Source organism: Nycticebus coucang, chromosome 8 (assembly GCF_027406575.1).
Source record: "Nycticebus coucang isolate mNycCou1 chromosome 8, mNycCou1.pri, whole genome shotgun sequence".
In the NCBI taxonomy this organism is placed as follows: domain Eukaryota; kingdom Metazoa; phylum Chordata; class Mammalia; order Primates; family Lorisidae; genus Nycticebus; species Nycticebus coucang.
The window spans coordinates 95,333,350-95,351,589 of record NC_069787.1 but is presented as its reverse complement, the minus strand read 5'-3'; the positions used below and the strand labels follow the sequence as shown (position 1 = coordinate 95,351,589).

The following is an 18,240-nucleotide window of genomic DNA, read 5'->3' as shown; positions in this document are numbered from 1 at the left end:
GCTGCTCAGCTACAGGTGCCAAGCCTCTACCAAAGAATTTTTAAAAATTATCTAGATATAATGGTGCATGTCTGTAGTCCCAGTTACTTGAGAGGCTGAGTCAGGAGGATTGTTTGAGCCCAGGAGTTTGAGGCTGTAGTGAGCTGTGATCACATATATCACTGCATTACATCCTGGTAACCCTGTTTCTTAAAAAACAAAAAACAAACAAAAAACCCCTCCCCATGAAATAATAAAACATTGTTTAAAAGGGGCAACTCACAGAATAGGAGAAAATATTTGCAAATCTGGCTGGGCGCCTGTAGTACAGTTGTTATGGTGCCAGCCACATACACCAAAGCTGGCAGGTTCAAAATTGGCCTGGGCCAGCTAAATAACAACTGCAACAAAAAATAGCTGGGCGTTGTGGTGGGCACCTGTAATCCCAGCTACTTGGGAGGCTGAGGCAAGAGAATTGCTTAAGCCCAAGAGTGGGAGGTTGCTGTGAGCTGTGATGCTACGGCACTCTACCGAGGGTGACAGTGACACTCTGTATCAAAAAAAAAAAAAAAAATTGCAAATCGTATTTCTGATCAGAAATTATTTTCCAGAATATACAGGGAACTCCTAAAACTCAACAAAAAAAAAGCAGATATTTGATTCAAAAATGGGCTAAGAGCCAGACACAGTGGCTCTCACCTATAATCCTACCACTCTGGGAAGTCAAGTGCTTGAGCTCGGGAGTTCAAAACTACCATGAGCAAGAGTCAGACCTCTGTCTCTACTAAAAATAGAAAAACCGGGCAGCGCCTGTGGCTCAAAGGGGTAGGGCTCCAGTCCCATATGCCGGAGGTGGCGGGTTCAAACCCAGCCCCGGCCAAAAACTGCAAAAAAAAAAAAAAAATAGAAAAACCAGTGAAAGGCCAGGCTCTGGGGCTCACACCTGTAATCTAACCACTCTGGGAGGGCAAGGCTGGTAGATTGCCTAAGCTCACAGGTTAGAAACCAGCCTGAGCCAGAGTGAGACCCCATCTCTAAAAATAGCCGCATGTTGTGGAGGGCACCTATAGTCCCAGCTACTTGGGAGGCTGAGGCAAGAGAATCACTTAAGCCAAAGAGTTTGAGGTTGCCATGATCTATGGTGCCATGGCACTCTGCCAAGGGTGACAAGGTGAGATTCTGTCTCAAAAAAGAAAAACAAAAAAGAAAAAGAAAAACTAGTGGGCATAGTGGCAAATGCTTTATAGTCCCAGTCTCAAAGAAATTATATGTATACCCAGGATCATAGCAGCATTATTTGCAATAGCCAAAAGGTAGAAGTAACCCAACAGATGAATCAACAAAATGTGGCATATAGACAATGGAATACTATTCGGCCTTAAAAAGGAAGTAGATTCTGTCTGGGCAAGGTAGCTCACATCTGTAATTCTGGCACTCTGGGATACTGAAGCAGGAGAATCCCTTGAGCTCAGAAGTCCAAGACCAGCCTGAGAAAGAATAAGACCTTGTCTCTACTAAAAAATAGAAAGATTAGCTGGGTACCATGTGGGACACCTAGCATCCCAGCTACTCAGGAATCCTAGGCAGGAGGATCACTTGAGCCCAGGAGTTTGAGGTTGCAGTAAGCTAGGCTAAGACTATGGCATACTAGCCTGGGCAGAGGAAAAAAAACAAAAAGGAAGGCGATTCTAACACATGGTACATGTAGATGAGGACATTATGCTAAGTGTAATAAACTAGTCAAAAAAGACAAATACTGGGCCAGGTGCAGTCGCTCACACCTGTTATCCTAGTACTTTAGGAGACCAAGAAGGGGGAGGATTACTTGAAGTTTAAGACCAGCCTGGGCAAGAACAAGACCCCATCTCTACAAAAAAATAGAAAAATTAGTTTGGTGTGGTGGTATACACCTGTACTCCCAGCTACTGGGGAGGCTGAGGCAGGAGTGCTTAGATCCAGGAGTTTGAGGTTTCTATTAGCTATGATGATGCCACTGCACTCTAGCCCTAGGCAACAGAGGGAGACCTGTCTCAAAAAAAAAAAAAAAAAAGGCTGGACACCCGTCGCTCAGTGGGTAGGGCACCAGCCACATACACTGAGGCTGGTGGGTTCAAACCCGGCCGGCTAAACAACAATGACAACTGCAACAAAAAAATAGCCTGGCATTGTGGTGGGTGCCTGTAGTCCCAGCTACCTGGGAGGCTGAGGCAAGAAAATCACTTAAGCCCAGGAGTTTGAGGTTGCTGTGAGCTGTGATGCCACAGCACTCTACCAAGGGTGACATAGTGAGACTCTGTCTCAAGAAAAAAAAAAAAGAAAGAAGAGAAAAGAAAAGAGAAATACTATATGATTCTACTCATAAGGGGATCTTAGAGTAGTCAAATTCATAGAGACATGGGGCGGTGCCTGTGGCTCAGTCGGTAAGGCACCGGCCCCATATACCGAGGGTGGCGGGTTCAAACCCGGCCCTGGCTGAACTGCAACCAAAAAATAGCTGGGCGTGTGGCAGGTGCCTGTAGTCCCAGCTACTCGGGAGGCTGAGGCAAGAGAATCGCTTAAGCCCAGGAGTTAAGGTTGCTGTGAGCTGTATGATGCCATGGCACTCTACCAAGGGCCATAAAGTGAAACTCCGTCTCTACAAAAAAAAAAAAAAAAAATTCAGAGAAAGTATGACCATGGTTGCCAGGGGCTGGGGGAATGGGGACATGGAGAGTTATTATTTTATGCATATAGTGTCAGTTTTACAAGATGAAAATAGTTCTGGAGATGAATGGTGGTGATGGTTCCACATTATGAATGTATTTGATACCACTGAACTATACATTTAAAAACGATTAAGATGGTAAACTTTATGATACATGTATTTTACCACAATTTTAAAAATTGGCAAAAAAAAAAAAACACCTAAAAACATGTATAGATTTCAAGCGTAATGTCTTTGCATGGCTTTGTTGGATTGTGGTATTTTGTTCATTGTGAATTTTTTTGCATTAATTTTGATTTTTTTTTTTTTTTTTTTTTTTGCAGTTTTGGCTGGGGCTGGGTTTGAACCCACCACTTCTGGCATATGAGGCCAGCGCCCTACTCCTCTGAGCCACAGGCGCAGCCCCCATTGATTTTTAAACATATTATATCATTTATCTTGGATCCTGAATTTTTGGGACTACCTTAAGTTTTGCACCCCAGATAAGTGCCTCACTTGCTCCCCTCTACTCCCAGCCCCACAGTTATGTCCTAGCTTCAAGGGCTTCCATGACTCTCTGTCATCTTCAGAAGAAAACCAGGCATTCTGCCTGGCATTTGGCATCTGTTCAGTCTTCCCACCCCATCTCTCCCACCCTACTCCTACTCCACTGAGTTTCTATGGCCATAGTCCCATGTTTCCAGGCCTTATACACTCTACCGTCCTCTCTAGAATAAGCCTCCACCTCAAAACATCCTCTTGGGTTTGGCGCCTGTAGCTCAGTGAGTAGGGTGCCAGCCACATACACTGGGTTCGAGCCCGGCCCGGGCCTGCTAAACAACAATGACAACTCCAAACAAAAAATAGCTGGGCGTTGTTGCAGGTGCCTGTAGTCCCAGCTACTCAGGAAGCTGAGGCAAGAGAATTGCTTAAGCCCAAGAGTTTGAAGTTGCTGTGAGTTGTGATGCCATAGCACTCTACCGAGGGCAGCATAGTAAGACTCTGTCTCAAAAACAAAACAAAAAACAAACAAACAAAAACGTCCTCTTGATCCAAGACTGTCCCAGTGAACCTCTCCTATAGCTCCTCTTCCCCTCGACTCCCTTCAAGAGGCATGAGTTGGTGCTCTACCTCTAAGAATGTACCCCCTCTTTATCAGGCCAGGTGTTTCTCCCTGGAAGGGGCCACATCTTTCCACTTAATGCCCAGCCCAGCACTGGGCACTCAGTGAATGCCCATGATTTGTGGTAATCAGAAACTATCATCTGTGGCTCACGCCTGTAATCCTAGCACTCTCATAGGTCGAGGCAGGTGGATTGCTTGAGCTTACATGTTCGAGACCAGCCTGAGCCAGAGCAAGACCTTGTCTCTAAAAAATAGCCAGGCATTGTGGCAGGCACCAGTAGTCCCAGCTACTTGGGAGGCTGCGGCAAGAGAATCGCTTGAGCCCAAGAATTTGAGGTTGCTGTGAGCTAAGATGCCACAGCACTTTTCCGAGGGTGATAAAATGAGACTCTGTCTTCAAAAAAAAAGAAACAAAGAAAGAAAGAAAGAAAGAAATCACCATGCCCCACCATTAAGAAAGAACAGCTAGGACCTGATGCAAATGTTTATTGCTGAGTTTGCACATCTAGCTGAGGGGAGTAAGAATTGTGCCCTGGTCTTGTGGACAGAAGCTCCTTGTCCCTAACTGCAGCACAAGCCCTGGCCCACATACATAAGCAAAGACTCAGTGCTTGATGAGGAAGGAGGGAATAGGGAATAGAGGGAAATGGGCTTTTATCACTGATGGTTCCGGCATGGTCCTCAGTTTCCCCTCCAGGGAAAGGGCCCTGAATGCAGAGGGTAAGAGAATCTGCTGGCAGGAACAAGAGGGTCACCTGGGTTTGCTTTGGGGCACAGCCTGGGCCTCTGTCCTATCCTGAATCTTCTGCCTGGGGCTGATCAATAGGAGCTGGACTCTGTCCCTAGCCATCCCTCGGAACAACTTGACTATTGGCCATAGCTGATGTCAATAGTACCCTCCCTCAACAAACCATCCCCTTGGCCAGCCAGCCCAGAGTACTGTGTGTGGGTGGGGGAGATCTGGTGTCCAAGGACATGGGGCAGATCCTGCTGAGGAAAGGTCTGGGGGTTACTCTGAGCTTGGTATTTGGAGAAGGGTCCTGCTTCTATCTCTCCCGGCCCCCAGGGGTTACCCAGACTGTCCCCCACCACTAATTAATCTATGTGGGGACTGCACAGGCCAGAGTTATCTTGGACTTTAGACCCCTGAAGCTGCTGGGAGGAATAGTCAATGGCCACTGTATAGACAGGTGTCAGACTTGCCACATGGAGGTGGCAGGGCTGGACTGGGCTGCTGGTAAGCACCAGGCCTGCTCAAGTGGGGAGGGGGGTGTGTGCCCTCTGCCCTGCACAGAACTCTGGAAGGGAGGGCTGTTTGCTGAGCCTGGACTCACCAGGTGAGCCGTGGGCCCCAGGGCCGAGACAGCTTCAGGAGATTGGTCATCTGGGCACTGCTGAGTCACTGTGAGCTTCAGCTGTCCCAAGTCCTGCCTGTTCCTAGCTGGGGCTGGCTGCTGTGAGTCCTGAGGCCAGTGCAGCCAGGTGGTGAAGGGCAGGGCTGGGTTGGGGGCATGGAGGAGTATTGTATGTGCATCTCAAGACTAGCAGGTCTCAGGGCTTTGGGTTTGTGGCTGGTGAGGTGGCAGGTGGGGGTTGGGGGGTGGGGGTGGGGCTGATAGGGCCCTGTGAGCTGGGACTACAAGGCAGCTAGGCTACAGGGTTCAGGGCAAGGAACATGCATGAGTTCAGGCACATGTGAAGAGAAAAGGAAACTGAGTCACCATACCTGAGACTAAAAATAAAAGGGTTTAGGAATTGTGTAAGGTAGCCCTAGAAGCTGAGACACTGGGAGTGGGGTGGTAGATAATGGGGCCTGTGGCTAAAATAAATTAAGTGGAGCTAGCAAGGTAGCTCATGCCTGTAATCCTAGCACCCTGGGAGGCTGAGGCAGGTGGATTGCCTGAGCTCACAGGTTCAAGACCAGCCTGAGCAAGAGTTAGACTTCCCCCTCCTACTAAAAATAGAAAAACTAGCTGGGCATTGTGGAGGGTGCCTGTAGTCCCAGCTACTGGGGAGGGTAGGGCAAGAGGATTGCTAGAGCCCAAGAATTTGAGGTTTCTGTAAGCTATTACATTACGGCACTCTATCGAGGGTGACAGAATGAAACTCTGTCTCTAATAAAATAATAAAATAAAATAAAATAAAATAAAATGGCAGGACTTGTGAGCTGGAGGAGGGGCCTGTGGCAGTGGGATGGAGTCTGAGGGGCAGTGTGGGGCTTGGAAGCAGAGAGAAATGGGGTTGCCAGGAGGTGGTGCAGGGTAGAAGAGCTGAAGTGGGGTGTGCAGATCTAGGGCAGAGTCTGCAGGAGTGGGGTTCGTTTGGCAGGGGAGTGTTGGGGCCAGGCTTGGGGATACTGAGACCAATGGGGAGGGGAGGGGCGTGTCTGGGCCAGCGAGGACCCCACCTCAGAAGAGGCCGCAATCTTTGAGATTCTCCTTGATAATGATGTCAGTGACGGCGTCAAAGACAAATTTGACGTTCTGCGTGTCGGTAGCGCAGGTCATGTGGGAATAGATCTCCTTCACGTCACGTCGCATGTTGAGCTCGAGGAACTGCACCTTGATGTAGTTGCCGGCGTCCTCGTACGTGTTGGGCCCTGCAGTGGAGAGGAGAGCTCACTCCTGGCCCCAGACCTTCCCCTGGGCTCAGATCGCGGGGCTAGGACGCCTCCCCGCGGCTGTGCCGAGGGTTCTCACCGTCGTAGTCTGGGAAGCAGATGCTGAGGTGAGCCTTTTTTATCTTTTCGGTGAAAACATCTTTCTTGTTGAGAAAGAGCACGATAGACGTTGTGGCAAAGTAGCGGTGGTTGCAGATGCTGTTGAACAGGTGCAGGCTCTCGTGCATGCGGTTCTGAGGAAGGCAGCGGCTGTCGGGCACTGGGAGACACCGGCGGCCTCTACCACGCCGGCGACATCCGACGGGCCAGACCCTGTTCTCTGGACTCCCGGCATGCGTGGTCCCTCTGCTCAGATGGCACCCAGAGAGTCGCCCAGACAGCCGCCCGCCTTGTCCCCTCGGGTGGGGCTGCTGGCTGCCTTCTGGTGGCCTCCAAACGGCCCTGGAATGAACGCTCCCTTCCGCCCACTGCACAGTCTCTGCCTGTAGGGGGCCCAGCAGCTCCGCCTCCCCCATCGAACTCTCTAGCCTACTGGGCACTCACCACTTCGTCGTCCTCCACCAACACCATGTCGTAGGCGCTCAGAGCAGCGATGAATATAATGCAGGTCACGCCCTCGAAGCAGTGGATCCACTTCTTGCGCTCAGAGCGCTGCCCGCCCACGTCGAACATCCTGTGGGGCGGTGATGGGCCTGAACCTGTAATTCGCCCCCCCACTCTCCCCGACGCGCCTACGGGCATCCTTTTGCTGGTTGGGGAGCTGTCAGATGGGACTGGCACCAAGAAGGGTCGGGCCTTTCTGCGGGCGGGGTGCCTGCTCAGGGACAGGATCTATCACAGGATCCATCACAGAATTGGGGCCTCCGGGACATGACGTGGCCTGGGGCGATGATTCCCAGAGCTAGGGCCTGAGTCGTACCGGAAGTTGAGGTCTTTGAAGGAGAACTGCGTCTCGATGATGCCAGTCGTCTTGACACGGGAGCGCAGCACGTCCTGCTCAGTGGGTACGTAGCCCGGGGTTACCAGGCGCTCCAGGTCAGAGAGGTAGCTGTGGGAGACATAGGGTGTGGGCCGGGGCATGGCCGTCTCCTTTCCCCAAGCCCCCCTCCCGACCCCTGAACCCTGCCCTGCTCGAGCGCTCACTAGCCAGCGGAATCGTTGAGCTGGTACTCTGAGGCGCGATCAAAACAGGCCTGAATACCCGAGTCCTTCCACAGCCGCTGGATGATGTCCGACATCTCCTTGGGCATTGTGCCCTCTTCGATAGTGTCAGCCATGTGCATCAGCTTCCGGGCGTCGTCCTGGGGGTAGGGTGGGAGTGGTTGGTGGCAATCATGGACTCGGCCCCAGATGGGCACCTTGAGTCCCAGAGGCCCCGCTCAGCCTGCTTCTTGGCACACCTGGCGGGCGGAGTCTCCGTACTGGATGTTGAGTGTGGTCATGGCGCGCACGATGGCCAAGATGGACTGCAACGTATTGCCATAGATGATGGCTATGAACTCGAGGCACTCTTCCAGGGAGTACCCGTCCTGGTGGATAATCCTGTGGCAGGGGTGAGCAGGGTCAGCGCCTCATGGGTGGGTTGGGAAGAACAAGTAGGTGTGTTCGCCCACCCCCAGGGACCTGGGAACCTGCAGGGGCACTCACTTCATCTGCTTGACGATGGTGCTCTTTCCGGACTCACCCGCACCTGAAAGGGAAGCCACGCCTCAGGGCTGAGCTGACTGCCTCCCCTTCCTGCAATGAGGCTGGGAAGATGTGGCTAGCCTGAGCTGGCTAGGTGGATGGGGAAGAGGTCTGGGTGCTAGTCAGCTCGACCCACAGTCACACTTTTATTTGGCCCCCCGCCTCTCCGCGCCAATCCATAGTAAGGTCCTGAGGCCCCAGGAGCAAAAACGTTTGTAAATGTCAGGAAGTGACAGCCAAGAGCCAATCAGGGAGCCAACAACATCAACTGTGTTGGGATGTGGGGAGTCCTATACCCCGTATAGGTAGCCTTTATTGGGCTGTGAGACCAAAGTGAAAAAAGCCTGGAGTCTGGGCACCGGAAGCTCAGTGGTTAGGATGCCAGTCACATACTCCGGGACTGGTGGGTTTGAACCCAGCCTGGGCGTGATAAACAAACAAAAAATAGCCGGGCATTGTGGTAGGCATCTGTAGTCCCAGCTACTAGGGAGGCTGAGGCAACAGAATCGCTTAAGCCTAAAAGTTAGACTGATGTTGCTGTGAGCTATGACGCAAGAGCACTCTACCAATGGTGACAAAGTGAGATTCTGTCCTAATTTTTAAAAATCCTGGAGCGCCACCTCGTGGGAATTTCTGGTACTGGTACTGCATGCACGCAGGGATTATCAGATGCTTTTCACATGAAAGGTGGGAGTGTCTTCAAAAGGCTCAGAGGGAATTAGAACTTTTGGGTAAAGGAGAGGACAGAGCTGACATTCCCTTTGAGCTTGCCCGTGCAAGGACGTTGGGCACAGTTAATGGGATTTTCGGCTTAGCATCTCTGCCTTGAGATATCCTGGCTTGGTCCCTCTGCCTATCTCACACTGGTTGGCTGGATCCTGGAGAGCTCTGGGAGAACCTGCCCAGCCCTCTTAAAGCTGTTCTTTCCCCTTGGGAGGTCAGGCAGTGACCTTGAGGCAGGCCTGGATCAGCTCCTTTCTACCCACAAGCTCAGGGAATTGGCTTTATCTGCTACCCACTGGGTCTCAGTACTGCTACACTCCCTTTCTCTCCTTTGTAGACTTATTAACAACAAAGCTCTGGCACCTAAGGGCTTTGTTTGTGGATGGTTGCCTCTAGAGGCTCCCCACTCCCAGGAGGACCATGACTTTCTCCTTCTCAAGGGAGCAGTCTGGTGTGAGGCTCCCAGTGAGGCCCCTGGCTTCTAAGCCCTGCTTAGAAGACCCATCAAATTAAAGGCTAGGGCTTGAGGGAGCCCAGCTAGGGCAAAAGTGTGCTGTATGCACATTCTTTTACTAGAGTGTGGCTGGCACACACTCTGGGATAGAGTGGTTGCCTGAGCAGAACCCTCTGGAAAGGGGCTTTGAGAAATGTCAACCTTGAAGGACTGGGATATCACCTGTTAGGCCTGGCCTTACCTGGCCAGGGCTCCCACTCTGCTCTGTACCCTATCCTGTCATGCTTCTTCCCAAGACCCCTATTTTCCTAAAGGGCATCATGCCTGCCCCCAGGTTACTAACCTGGTGGCAGTTGCCCCATCTGGCCCATACACCTACCCAGAAGCAGCAGTTTCACTGTTCGAGCATCCTTCTCAGCATCCTCTTTCAGTTTCTTTTCCAGTTCTCTGGAGTGCTTCTCCTCAGCACTGGCCCCAGCCCCCATGGTCCCAACAGCAGTTAAAGGGACAGTGTGGGCAGGTGGGTCTTCTGGGGATCCCAAAAGCTAGGCTTCTCTCCAGGTACCCTTTCTGGCCCTAGGAGGACCTGCAGTCAACTGGCTTTGCACAGACCTGTGCAGGCCCTGGTGGAACTGCTTAGTAGGATTTGGGGCCTGGAGGTATCCAAAAGCCAATCAGAGACAAGGACAGGTGAAGCCAGCTCAGCCTTCACAACACCTCTAATCAGGCTGGCATGGCCCCAATCCCTCAACTGCTGACTCTGCACCCCAGCTATACCCCAACCCCACTCTCTAGGTGAGGCCCAGAAGACAGTCCTGCCTCTGCCCCCCAGTGGGGAGACATGTTTGGTAGGATCAGTGCTGAGAGACGGGAGGGTAGGCCCCAGAGCCCTGGGTATGGGGGCAGTGGGATTGGGACTGGCAGCAAGAGGGTGCATTGGGAGAAGCATGCAAGGAGCACCTGCTGCCTGCCTAAGCTCAGCACATTCTTTATCTTGGAAGCTCCCATTGGCCCTGGGGGATGGGTGCCCATATCATCAGCCCCATTATTTTACTGATGAGGAAGTGGAGGCTCAGGTAGTGATTGAAAAGGGTTGGGTGACTCTGCACCATTTTATGCTCTGCAAGGAGTCAAGGTAGACATTACATTTGCCCCATTCCAAGGCCTGGATCTGCCAGGGCCTCTGCAAGGACTCCAGTGGGTGTGCATGCTGCTCTTATGCCTGGGTTTATGTGTCTGTCCTTTATTAGCACCAAATAAACAACAATTTGACACGTCTGTGCACATATACCTGTGTGTATAAGTGTTTGTGCCTTCATGGGTGCATGCCCTCTTACATGTCTGTCTGTGCCTTCATGGGTACATGCACTTTTCTTGAGTCTTCATGTGGCTGTGTGCAAGCTTAAGTATACGCACATATGAAGTGTGGTTTTGTGCACATCTCTTCATGCACACATGCTTATATTTTAAGCATTTGTGTGGGTTTGCGTGTCTGTGCATGAATGTGTAAATGCATGTACATGTGCAATGTTTGTTGGTGTGTACTTGCCCTGTGCACATACATGAACATGCCTGTACTTGAGTATATGTGTGTGCACATTTATAGGCATGTGTGTGCCTATACATGTATTTATGCTTGCACATACATGTTATGTGTACATGTGGCCAGGCTTTTCCAAAGAATGTTTTGTAGGCCTGTTGTCAGATTGGGTAACAAGGTCCCAGAGAAGGTCTGGTGCTCCCTAGAGCATGAGGAATAAGGAGGCCTGCTCCTGCTGTCCCCTGTAGGTGTTCTGGGGCCTGCTTGCCTCAGTTTAGGGATCTGGTGAACTGTTTTGAGTGTGGAGCACAGTGCTGGGCAGAAATCGTTCAGGCTGAGCCTGCAGTGTTGAGCTTCCCGGCTCTAGAGCAGTGGTTCTCAACTTTCCTAATGCTGCCGCGAACCTTTAATACAGTCCAAAGGGGTCGTGACCCACAGGTTGAGAACCACTGCTCTGGAGACTTCTTACCCCTAACCCTCCATCAGAAAACCCAAACCTTAGGCTCTCAAAGCCCCCTCCGGGGGCCTTGAGCCTCCTGGCTGGACTCCTTCCCTGAAACCTGGCTGTCTTTTAATATTCAACTCTGCCAGACTCAAGAGGCCACGAGGGGGTGCCAGGGCCTTGGACACTGAGAACTGAAGGCCAGTTCAAATAGGATATGTGGAAAGTGGATTCTGGCTCCTACTATAAGCTGGCAGCTTTGACACCCACCCTGTTGGGTGAGGGGGCATTTGTCCAGGAATAAGACTGTTTCATTTGAGCTGGTTTCAGCCTTTGGCATCATCCATCCTCCCTCACCCTACGCATTGAGAGTGGGCCCTAGAGGTCTCTGTAACCCTTTACACTGTCATGGGGTTTGGTATAGTGCAGGAGCCTGAGTTTGTCAAACCAAACATAATTTCTTTTCTTTCTTTTTTTTGAGACAGAGTTTCGGTAGAGTGCCATGGTCACAGCTCACAGCAACCTTGAACTCTTGGGCTTAAGTGATTCTCTTGCCTCAGCCTCCCAAGTAGCTGGGACTACAGGCATCTGCCACAACACCCAGCTATTTTTTGTTGCAGTTGTCATTGTTGTTTAGCTGGCCCAGGCTGGGTGTGAACCTGCCAGCCCCAGTGTATGGGGCTATTTTTTTGTTGCAGTTGTCATTGTTGTTTAGCTGGCCTGGGCTGGGTTCGAACCCGCCAGGCTTGGTGTATATGGCTGGCGCTGTAACCACTGTGCTACTTCTGAGCCCAAACACGGTTTCTATCTGTTGCCTTTGTTTAACATGGGGCCAATCCACTCCCACCCACCCCACCAAGGAGAGAAGCCAAAGTCTATTCCCAGAGCCAGTGTTTATTAGCAAGATGGAACCCAAAGGTGGCTATGGCCTGGGCAGCAGAGGGCTGCCAGGAGCTCCCCATCTACCCAACTGCCTCCCAGAGCTATTTACACTCATCGCCTGAAGTGGCAGGCAGAAGGCAGTTCTTGGGAGCCCCTACAGGCCCCAGGCCTCCACTATGGCTCCCTCTCCCCTCAGGGTAGGGGGCTCCCTTCCACCCTGCCTACACCTAGCCCCTCTGCTGTTCTCCCAGCCTGAGTCAAGATGGCACAGAAAAAGCTAAGGAGGTAGAGTGGGGCAGCCCAACCCCTGGCCAGACAGGAAGAAGATGCTGCCCTACTCAGGCAGGACTCTTCTTCTCCTATCCCCAATAAATAGAGAATAAATACCTGGGAAGGGGCTGGCCTTGGTTGAGTGCCCCAAACCCAGGCAGGGACCAGCAGCCTGTGATGGCCCTTTCTTCCCTTCTCTGAGAGCACCAAAGCACCACCCCAGTCTCCAAAGCAGTCCTGGCATCCATGTTTATGCCATAGCACAGTTGATAGCATACATCAGCAAAGGTGTCCAGTCCATGTCTCATCGAAACATACTTCCCGCCCCCATATCTCCTATAGATCTTGACAGTGGCTGTTGAGCAAGCAGACTTCCAGCTGAGTCTGGAGATTGTGTGGTCTGGCCTGGCTTTGCCAACTGGCTCAGCCTGGTTAGGTGGGCTGTTTTCTGCCATCTCCGACCAGCATAGGTTGAAGTGTTGGATGCCATTGCCACTGAGGCAGGCTATATTCAACCCACCAATAAATACTGTCTTTGCAGGGGCAGGGTATGTATAGAATATAGATATTTTATATATATATTTATATATATATATATATCTTTTATATTAAAAGGGATGAGGGCTAGGCTGGCCCGTTGCAGGGCTCAGGCAGCTGGCCTCATGTGTCCGGAGGGTGGTGCCGGCGGTTCCGAGGCTTTTTCTGGTCCTGGGGCTCAGGAGGCCTGGGTGCCCCTGAAGCCTCCCTGGAGCTGGGGGGCACATGACGCCAGTAACCCTGGCAGTACTGGTGGATGAGGCCCACTTCTGGCTGGGCCAGCAGTTGGGCTAGCTCCTGGTAAGGAGTCGTGGGAGGGCCTGTGCCTGGGGGTGGTGCGGCGCTCACAGCGAAAGGTGGAAAGAGGGCAGCATGGACGGCTTCCTGACCCAGTACATGCAGCTGCACTCGTGTGACAACATGCTTGAAGTTGTTCTCAGTGGCTGTGCAGGTGTAGAGGCCACGATCACCGAGATGCAGGGCACGAAGCAACAGGCCCTGTTCTGTGCGCAGGAAGCGGTCTTCTGCACGAATCTGCAGAGGCAGGGAGTAGGGGCTCAGAGGCCATGTGACCACCCCACTGCCCTAGCCAATTCCCAGATCAGACCACCTTTGTGATCATTCCATGTAGAGGCACCTATGTGGGATTTCCATACATCAGGAAAAACCCACATAATGAGAGATACCTGAATAAGACATTCATCCATATTTCCATTTTAGGAGGGATGACCATAAGGGGGTTCTGTACAATGAGAAAATTTGGGGGCACACACATAGAATTTCCATTTAATGAGTATAACAGACTGGGGCATCTGTATAGAATTTCCCTATAAAGAGGAACACCTGTAAGGCATTTCAATAAAATGAGATCCCCATGGGATTTCCATGTACTGGAGCTCACCCACATGATGTTTCCATGTAAGGAAGTACATCATCAATGGCCTGTGCATGTGGAGTTTTTATGTAAAGAGGCACCTATAAATGGTTTCCATATAATAAGGCCTGTCCCACAGTTTCCACATGACTAGTTTCACTCAAATGATTTACATGTAGGGAAGGAAGCTTAGAAGGGATTTGGTTTCATAGAATGAGGGCTGCCCCAGATTGATGCCTCTGCTACATTTCACTCATGGAATTTCCAGTGTACAAGGGACTCCCATATCTATGGTGTGGAACTGCAGGGCTCAGAAACTCACCTCTCGGCGCCGGTCCCCAGGATCTCGCTGGAACAGCCACTTAACAGTGGCTTGGGGTGAGCGGGGCTGGCACTCAAGAAAAGCCGCGCTGCCTACTACTCCATACTGCACAGACTCCACAGCATTCTTGTTGGCTGTAGACCAAGAGGAGCTGAGTGAACGCACTCCCTCTGGGCAGCCTGCTAGCTGGTGCCTCGCAGGCACAGAGGGGCATCCCTTCCCTGAAGGGATGATCAGGGATATCCCATCTCTAAAAATCCATACCACCGGGGCGGTGCCTGTGGCTGAAAGGAATAGGGTGCCAGCCCCATATGCCAGAGGTGGCGGTTTCAAACCCAGCCCTGGCCAAAAACTGTAAAAAAAATAAATAAATAAAAATAAAAACAAAACAAAAAAACAAACCAAAAAAACCATACCCCCTTTACCCTCAATCAGCTGTCAGAGAATCCTTTACATGGGGGTCCTGTGAGCAGCTACATGGGTTGCACAGGACTCTGCAGTGGGGGAAGCCCAGCACACTCACCATTGGTGTTGAATCCACGGCACTGTCTGATGGGGTTTCCATGCCGGACATCCTGCCGGCGGCTCCGCCTGGATGAGAAGAGCTCCTGAAAGAGTACTCCCAGGAACCTTCCCCCTAGGTCCCTGTTCCCCCCGAATGTAGGGCAGGGCCTTGTGTTCCATAGACTCCCCCAGGGTAATATCACATCCTGTGTCCCATACACGCCACCACCACCACCTCCCCAGGGTAATATCACATCCTCCAGGACAGGGCTCTAGGTCTGGTAGCTAAAATCTCAAGGGCGTGGGGTCCACACCTCTTAGAGGATGCTGTGTAGCGGGAGCAGGCCTGGCCATCCCAGGCACAATAGGGGTCCCGGGCGAGGCAGCAGTCAGCACAGGCAGCCCCATACACCTGGCAGCGGTGCAGGCTCAGATGTGTGACACCCACTGCTGAGGCCACATACAATTGTTGCTGGGAGCAGAGGAAAGAGCTTGTCAATTCCCTTCCCATAGTAGCCACATGGGCCAGCCTCTTTTAATTCCATGCCTCAGTTTCCCCAGCCCTGTGCCACGGGTATGAACTTTAGGGAATATAGGCCCTACCCCACATCACTCCACCCTGCTCAAGACTCACTCACCCTCTTGGAAGAGATGGTCATAGTCTTGACAGGTGCTGGGTCCTAGAAGAAGGTAAAGATCAGCTTGTAACCCCCAAGGACTATCCCTCTGATCTGACCTAGTGATCTAACCTAAGGTCAGGGGCTGAGACTGAACTAAGGTGGGAAGGGCAGGACGGCATGGTGTCATACCTACCTTAAAGACCTCCACCTCCTCCAGCATGAGCTCCTCCATCTCCTGGTCATCTTTGGGAAGCACAATGACCTTCTGCACTGTCCCGCGGTCTGGAACGGGCCGGGCAGGGCCTCAGTGGGGCTGGGGATGCTGGGGAAGGGGCACCAGCCTCAGCCCCTTCCCCAACCAGGGCCTAAACCCTCCTAGGGAAGTAGAGCAGGAGCTCTGTGCTGAGGTTATAGGGTTTCCCCAGGATGAGGGGAAGAGAACAGAAGGGATCATGGCCAGGACCTGGCCTCAACTCAGACTCTCATTTTGGGCCTTGCTGAGGACAGGACACTGGGGCATTCCTGTGTTGCTGGAACTGTGGTGGGCATACTTTGTTGTGTGTGTACACATAACCACATGAGTCAGTATTTGGATCCATGTATCCTGGAGGTGTCTAACATTTGCCTCCACCCCTTTCCTGCCATAAAAGGGTCCCTAGATTCCCATCATCCCTGCTCTCCTGGACCCGTGGGGATGGGGAAGTAATGGGGTTTTCCCATCCCTAGGCTCAGATATCCTAGCAATAGGGAGAAGACTCCAAAGGATAAAGATGACAGAGTTGACCCTGAATTCTAGCAGGTCAGGTCTCAGCCGCCTGGATCTATATCCCCAACCCAGTGGGCCCATTGTTGTAGGGGCTGGGAGCAGCAGTGGGTACCTGTGCCCAGGAAAAGCACCTCATAGCGCCCATCGGCTGCATCCACCTGGTCCACAGCCACAGTGGTGAGACGGTAGGGAGCACCTGTGCGGACCACCAGGGGCCGCCGCTGCAGAGGGTACACGGCCTGGTACATGAGTGGGTGGCTGCGCATGAAGTTGATCACTTCATCGGGATAGTCCTTTGTGGACTTCATGGAAGGCGTGAAGGTTCCACCAGGGCACTGCAGGCAGGTGATGAGAGTCAGTCCTGGGCTGCCTGAGCAGGCCACATGGGACCTTCAGCTTCAAAAGAAGCCTCTGCACTGTTGATCTCTACCACTTCTCCTTGCTCTTCCCCTCACAACCCCCTCAGGCTTCTGCCCTATTCCTGACTCACCTATGGGTCCTGCTCTGGCCTCGGTCCCAAGGTTCCACATGCCTAAATCCCACAGCTACCTCTCTGGCCTCAAGTGACCTTGTGGCAACATTTTCAGAGCTGACCATTCCCTTCCATGTCCTCGCTCCACTCTGTATCTACTTCCTCTCTGGCCTCATGGTCTCCCTCCTAACACATCAGACACGCTGTCTCCCCTCCCTGAGGCTGCTCTCTCCACCTGGGGCTCAGCCTGCTCCCTATCCTCCCAGCTTAACTCCAGCCAACCTTCTAATTCCAGGTAACCCCTGGGAGAAAGCCTTCCCTGAGTTTGCCTAAAACTAGCTCCCCCATCCCAGTCCTGACCACATGGAGTTGGAACTGTATATGGCTCTCCTGCTTAGACTCCTGTAGTGGCCCATATCATACCAAGAGAAGTGAAACTCCTCTCACGACAGCAGAGACTTTGAGGCCTGCCCACCCCCACCTGCTTCCTTGTTCACTAGCTAAGCTGACTTCCAGCCTGCCTCCCACTTTGCTATAAGACCCTCCAACTCTCAGCTCCCAAACAGCCTCTCAGAGGGTCCTACACAGAGCAGCCTACCACACCCAGCCTTCCATCTTTGTCTCAGGATCCCAGTTGTGTCTCTCTACAGCCTGATGCTATGTGTGAATGACAGGTTCATGTGAGTTACGGCCCACCACCCACACTGGCTGTGAGCTCCAGGATGGTGAAGCCCATGTCAGCAAAGGGCCTGGCCCAAAGGAGGCCTCTAAGGAGTGGAAAAGGAAAGTTAGGGTGAGTGAGGTCCTTACTGTGCCAGGCCGTGGGTAGGGCATCTTCCCTGAGAAGGGCATCCACTGGTAGTTGGGGCCTTCCTTGTGAGCAAAGGGCCCATTGAAGACCATGCGAATGTCAGCCATGGAGTAGACACACACAGCAGAGCCACGGAACACGGAGCTGTGTGCAGGGGAGGCTGCTGCTGTGGGCGGGGCAGGCCCTTGACCCAGGGCCCTTCCCCAGCTTACCCCTACCCCACAGCTGGCCACCAGGCTAGGATCCCCCCAAGTCATAGCCCCCCCAATCCAGCCCCACCCTGCCACTGCTAGCCCAGCCTCACCCTGAGGAAGTAAAGACAGCATAAATGACAGGGTTCCTCACATCCTGGGTCTGCTGGACAAACACATCCTCTGGGGACAGAGGGAGAAGGTACTGGAAGGGTACCCAGCCCCAGTCCTGCCCAGGGAAGAAACCCACCAAAGGCACTCTGACCACCCATCCAACCCCCATCCCTCCCACTGTAGCCGTATCACTGCGCCTGCATGCTGGCCACTCACGGAGCTCGTCGAAGTGGGTCTCAATACCATCTTCGCCTGGGACGGAGCAGACTAGCCGTGCCTTCAGAAATGTACTCCACTTATTGACCAGGCAGCAGTGACCACCATCATCATTCTGGGGGAGTATGGGTGAGAGGTCAAATCAACTCACTCGCCCCCAAGACCCAGGTGGGCCAGGGCTGACAAAGCCAGGACTTGTCAGAACGAGGGCAGCATAGGGCCCTGCCAAAGCATACCAGGCAGATGCGCCCAATGCGGGCGTATACGGCCGGGCTCTGCGGTGCTTCTGCTGACCGCTCACGGAAGAAAAAGTAGAGCTTGTCATCATTGCGCTCTGCACTATCAGGAATGAGCTCAGCGTGGATGAACGAAGGGTCTGCAGATGAGCCAGGGTGAGCTGGGTGAACTT

General features: G+C 52.4%; 2 protein-coding genes across 6 annotated transcripts in view; both read right to left on the bottom strand.

The window, feature by feature from the left end:
• Positions 1 to 4,265: 4,265 nt before the first annotated feature.
• On the bottom strand, positions 4,266 to 11,980 carry GNAT1 (G protein subunit alpha transducin 1). Its single transcript, XM_053598567.1, has 8 exons — positions 9,650 to 11,980; positions 8,055 to 8,097; positions 7,808 to 7,949; positions 7,551 to 7,708; positions 7,327 to 7,455; positions 6,951 to 7,080; positions 6,487 to 6,640; positions 4,266 to 6,386 (listed from the first exon to the last, which is right to left on the bottom strand). Exons 1-8 carry the CDS (start codon positions 9,753 to 9,755, stop codon positions 6,196 to 6,198), a joined length of 1,053 nt encoding a protein of 350 aa, XP_053454542.1. The 5' UTR covers positions 9,756 to 11,980; the 3' UTR covers positions 4,266 to 6,195.
• Positions 11,981 to 12,126: 146 nt separating this feature from the next.
• Positions 12,127 to 18,240, bottom strand: part of SEMA3F (semaphorin 3F) — a 41,466-nt gene continuing 35,352 nt past the window's right edge. For all 5 annotated transcript variants that reach the window (XM_053598532.1, XM_053598533.1, XM_053598531.1 and 2 more), the window contains 11 exons: positions 18,068 to 18,207; positions 17,832 to 17,946; positions 17,615 to 17,684; positions 17,310 to 17,454; positions 16,140 to 16,362; positions 15,455 to 15,543; positions 15,280 to 15,321; positions 14,956 to 15,113; positions 14,661 to 14,728; positions 14,138 to 14,271; positions 12,127 to 13,475 (listed from right to left, as the gene is read on the bottom strand). In XM_053598532.1, coding sequence (XP_053454507.1) covers positions 13,065 to 13,475; positions 14,138 to 14,271; positions 14,661 to 14,728; positions 14,956 to 15,113; positions 15,280 to 15,321; positions 15,455 to 15,543; positions 16,140 to 16,362; positions 17,310 to 17,454; positions 17,615 to 17,684; positions 17,832 to 17,946; positions 18,068 to 18,207 — 1,595 coding nt within the window. In that variant the 3' untranslated portion in view covers positions 12,127 to 13,064. The remainder of the gene's footprint in view (positions 13,476 to 14,137; positions 14,272 to 14,660; positions 14,729 to 14,955; positions 15,114 to 15,279; positions 15,322 to 15,454; positions 15,544 to 16,139; positions 16,363 to 17,309; positions 17,455 to 17,614; positions 17,685 to 17,831; positions 17,947 to 18,067; positions 18,208 to 18,240) is intronic.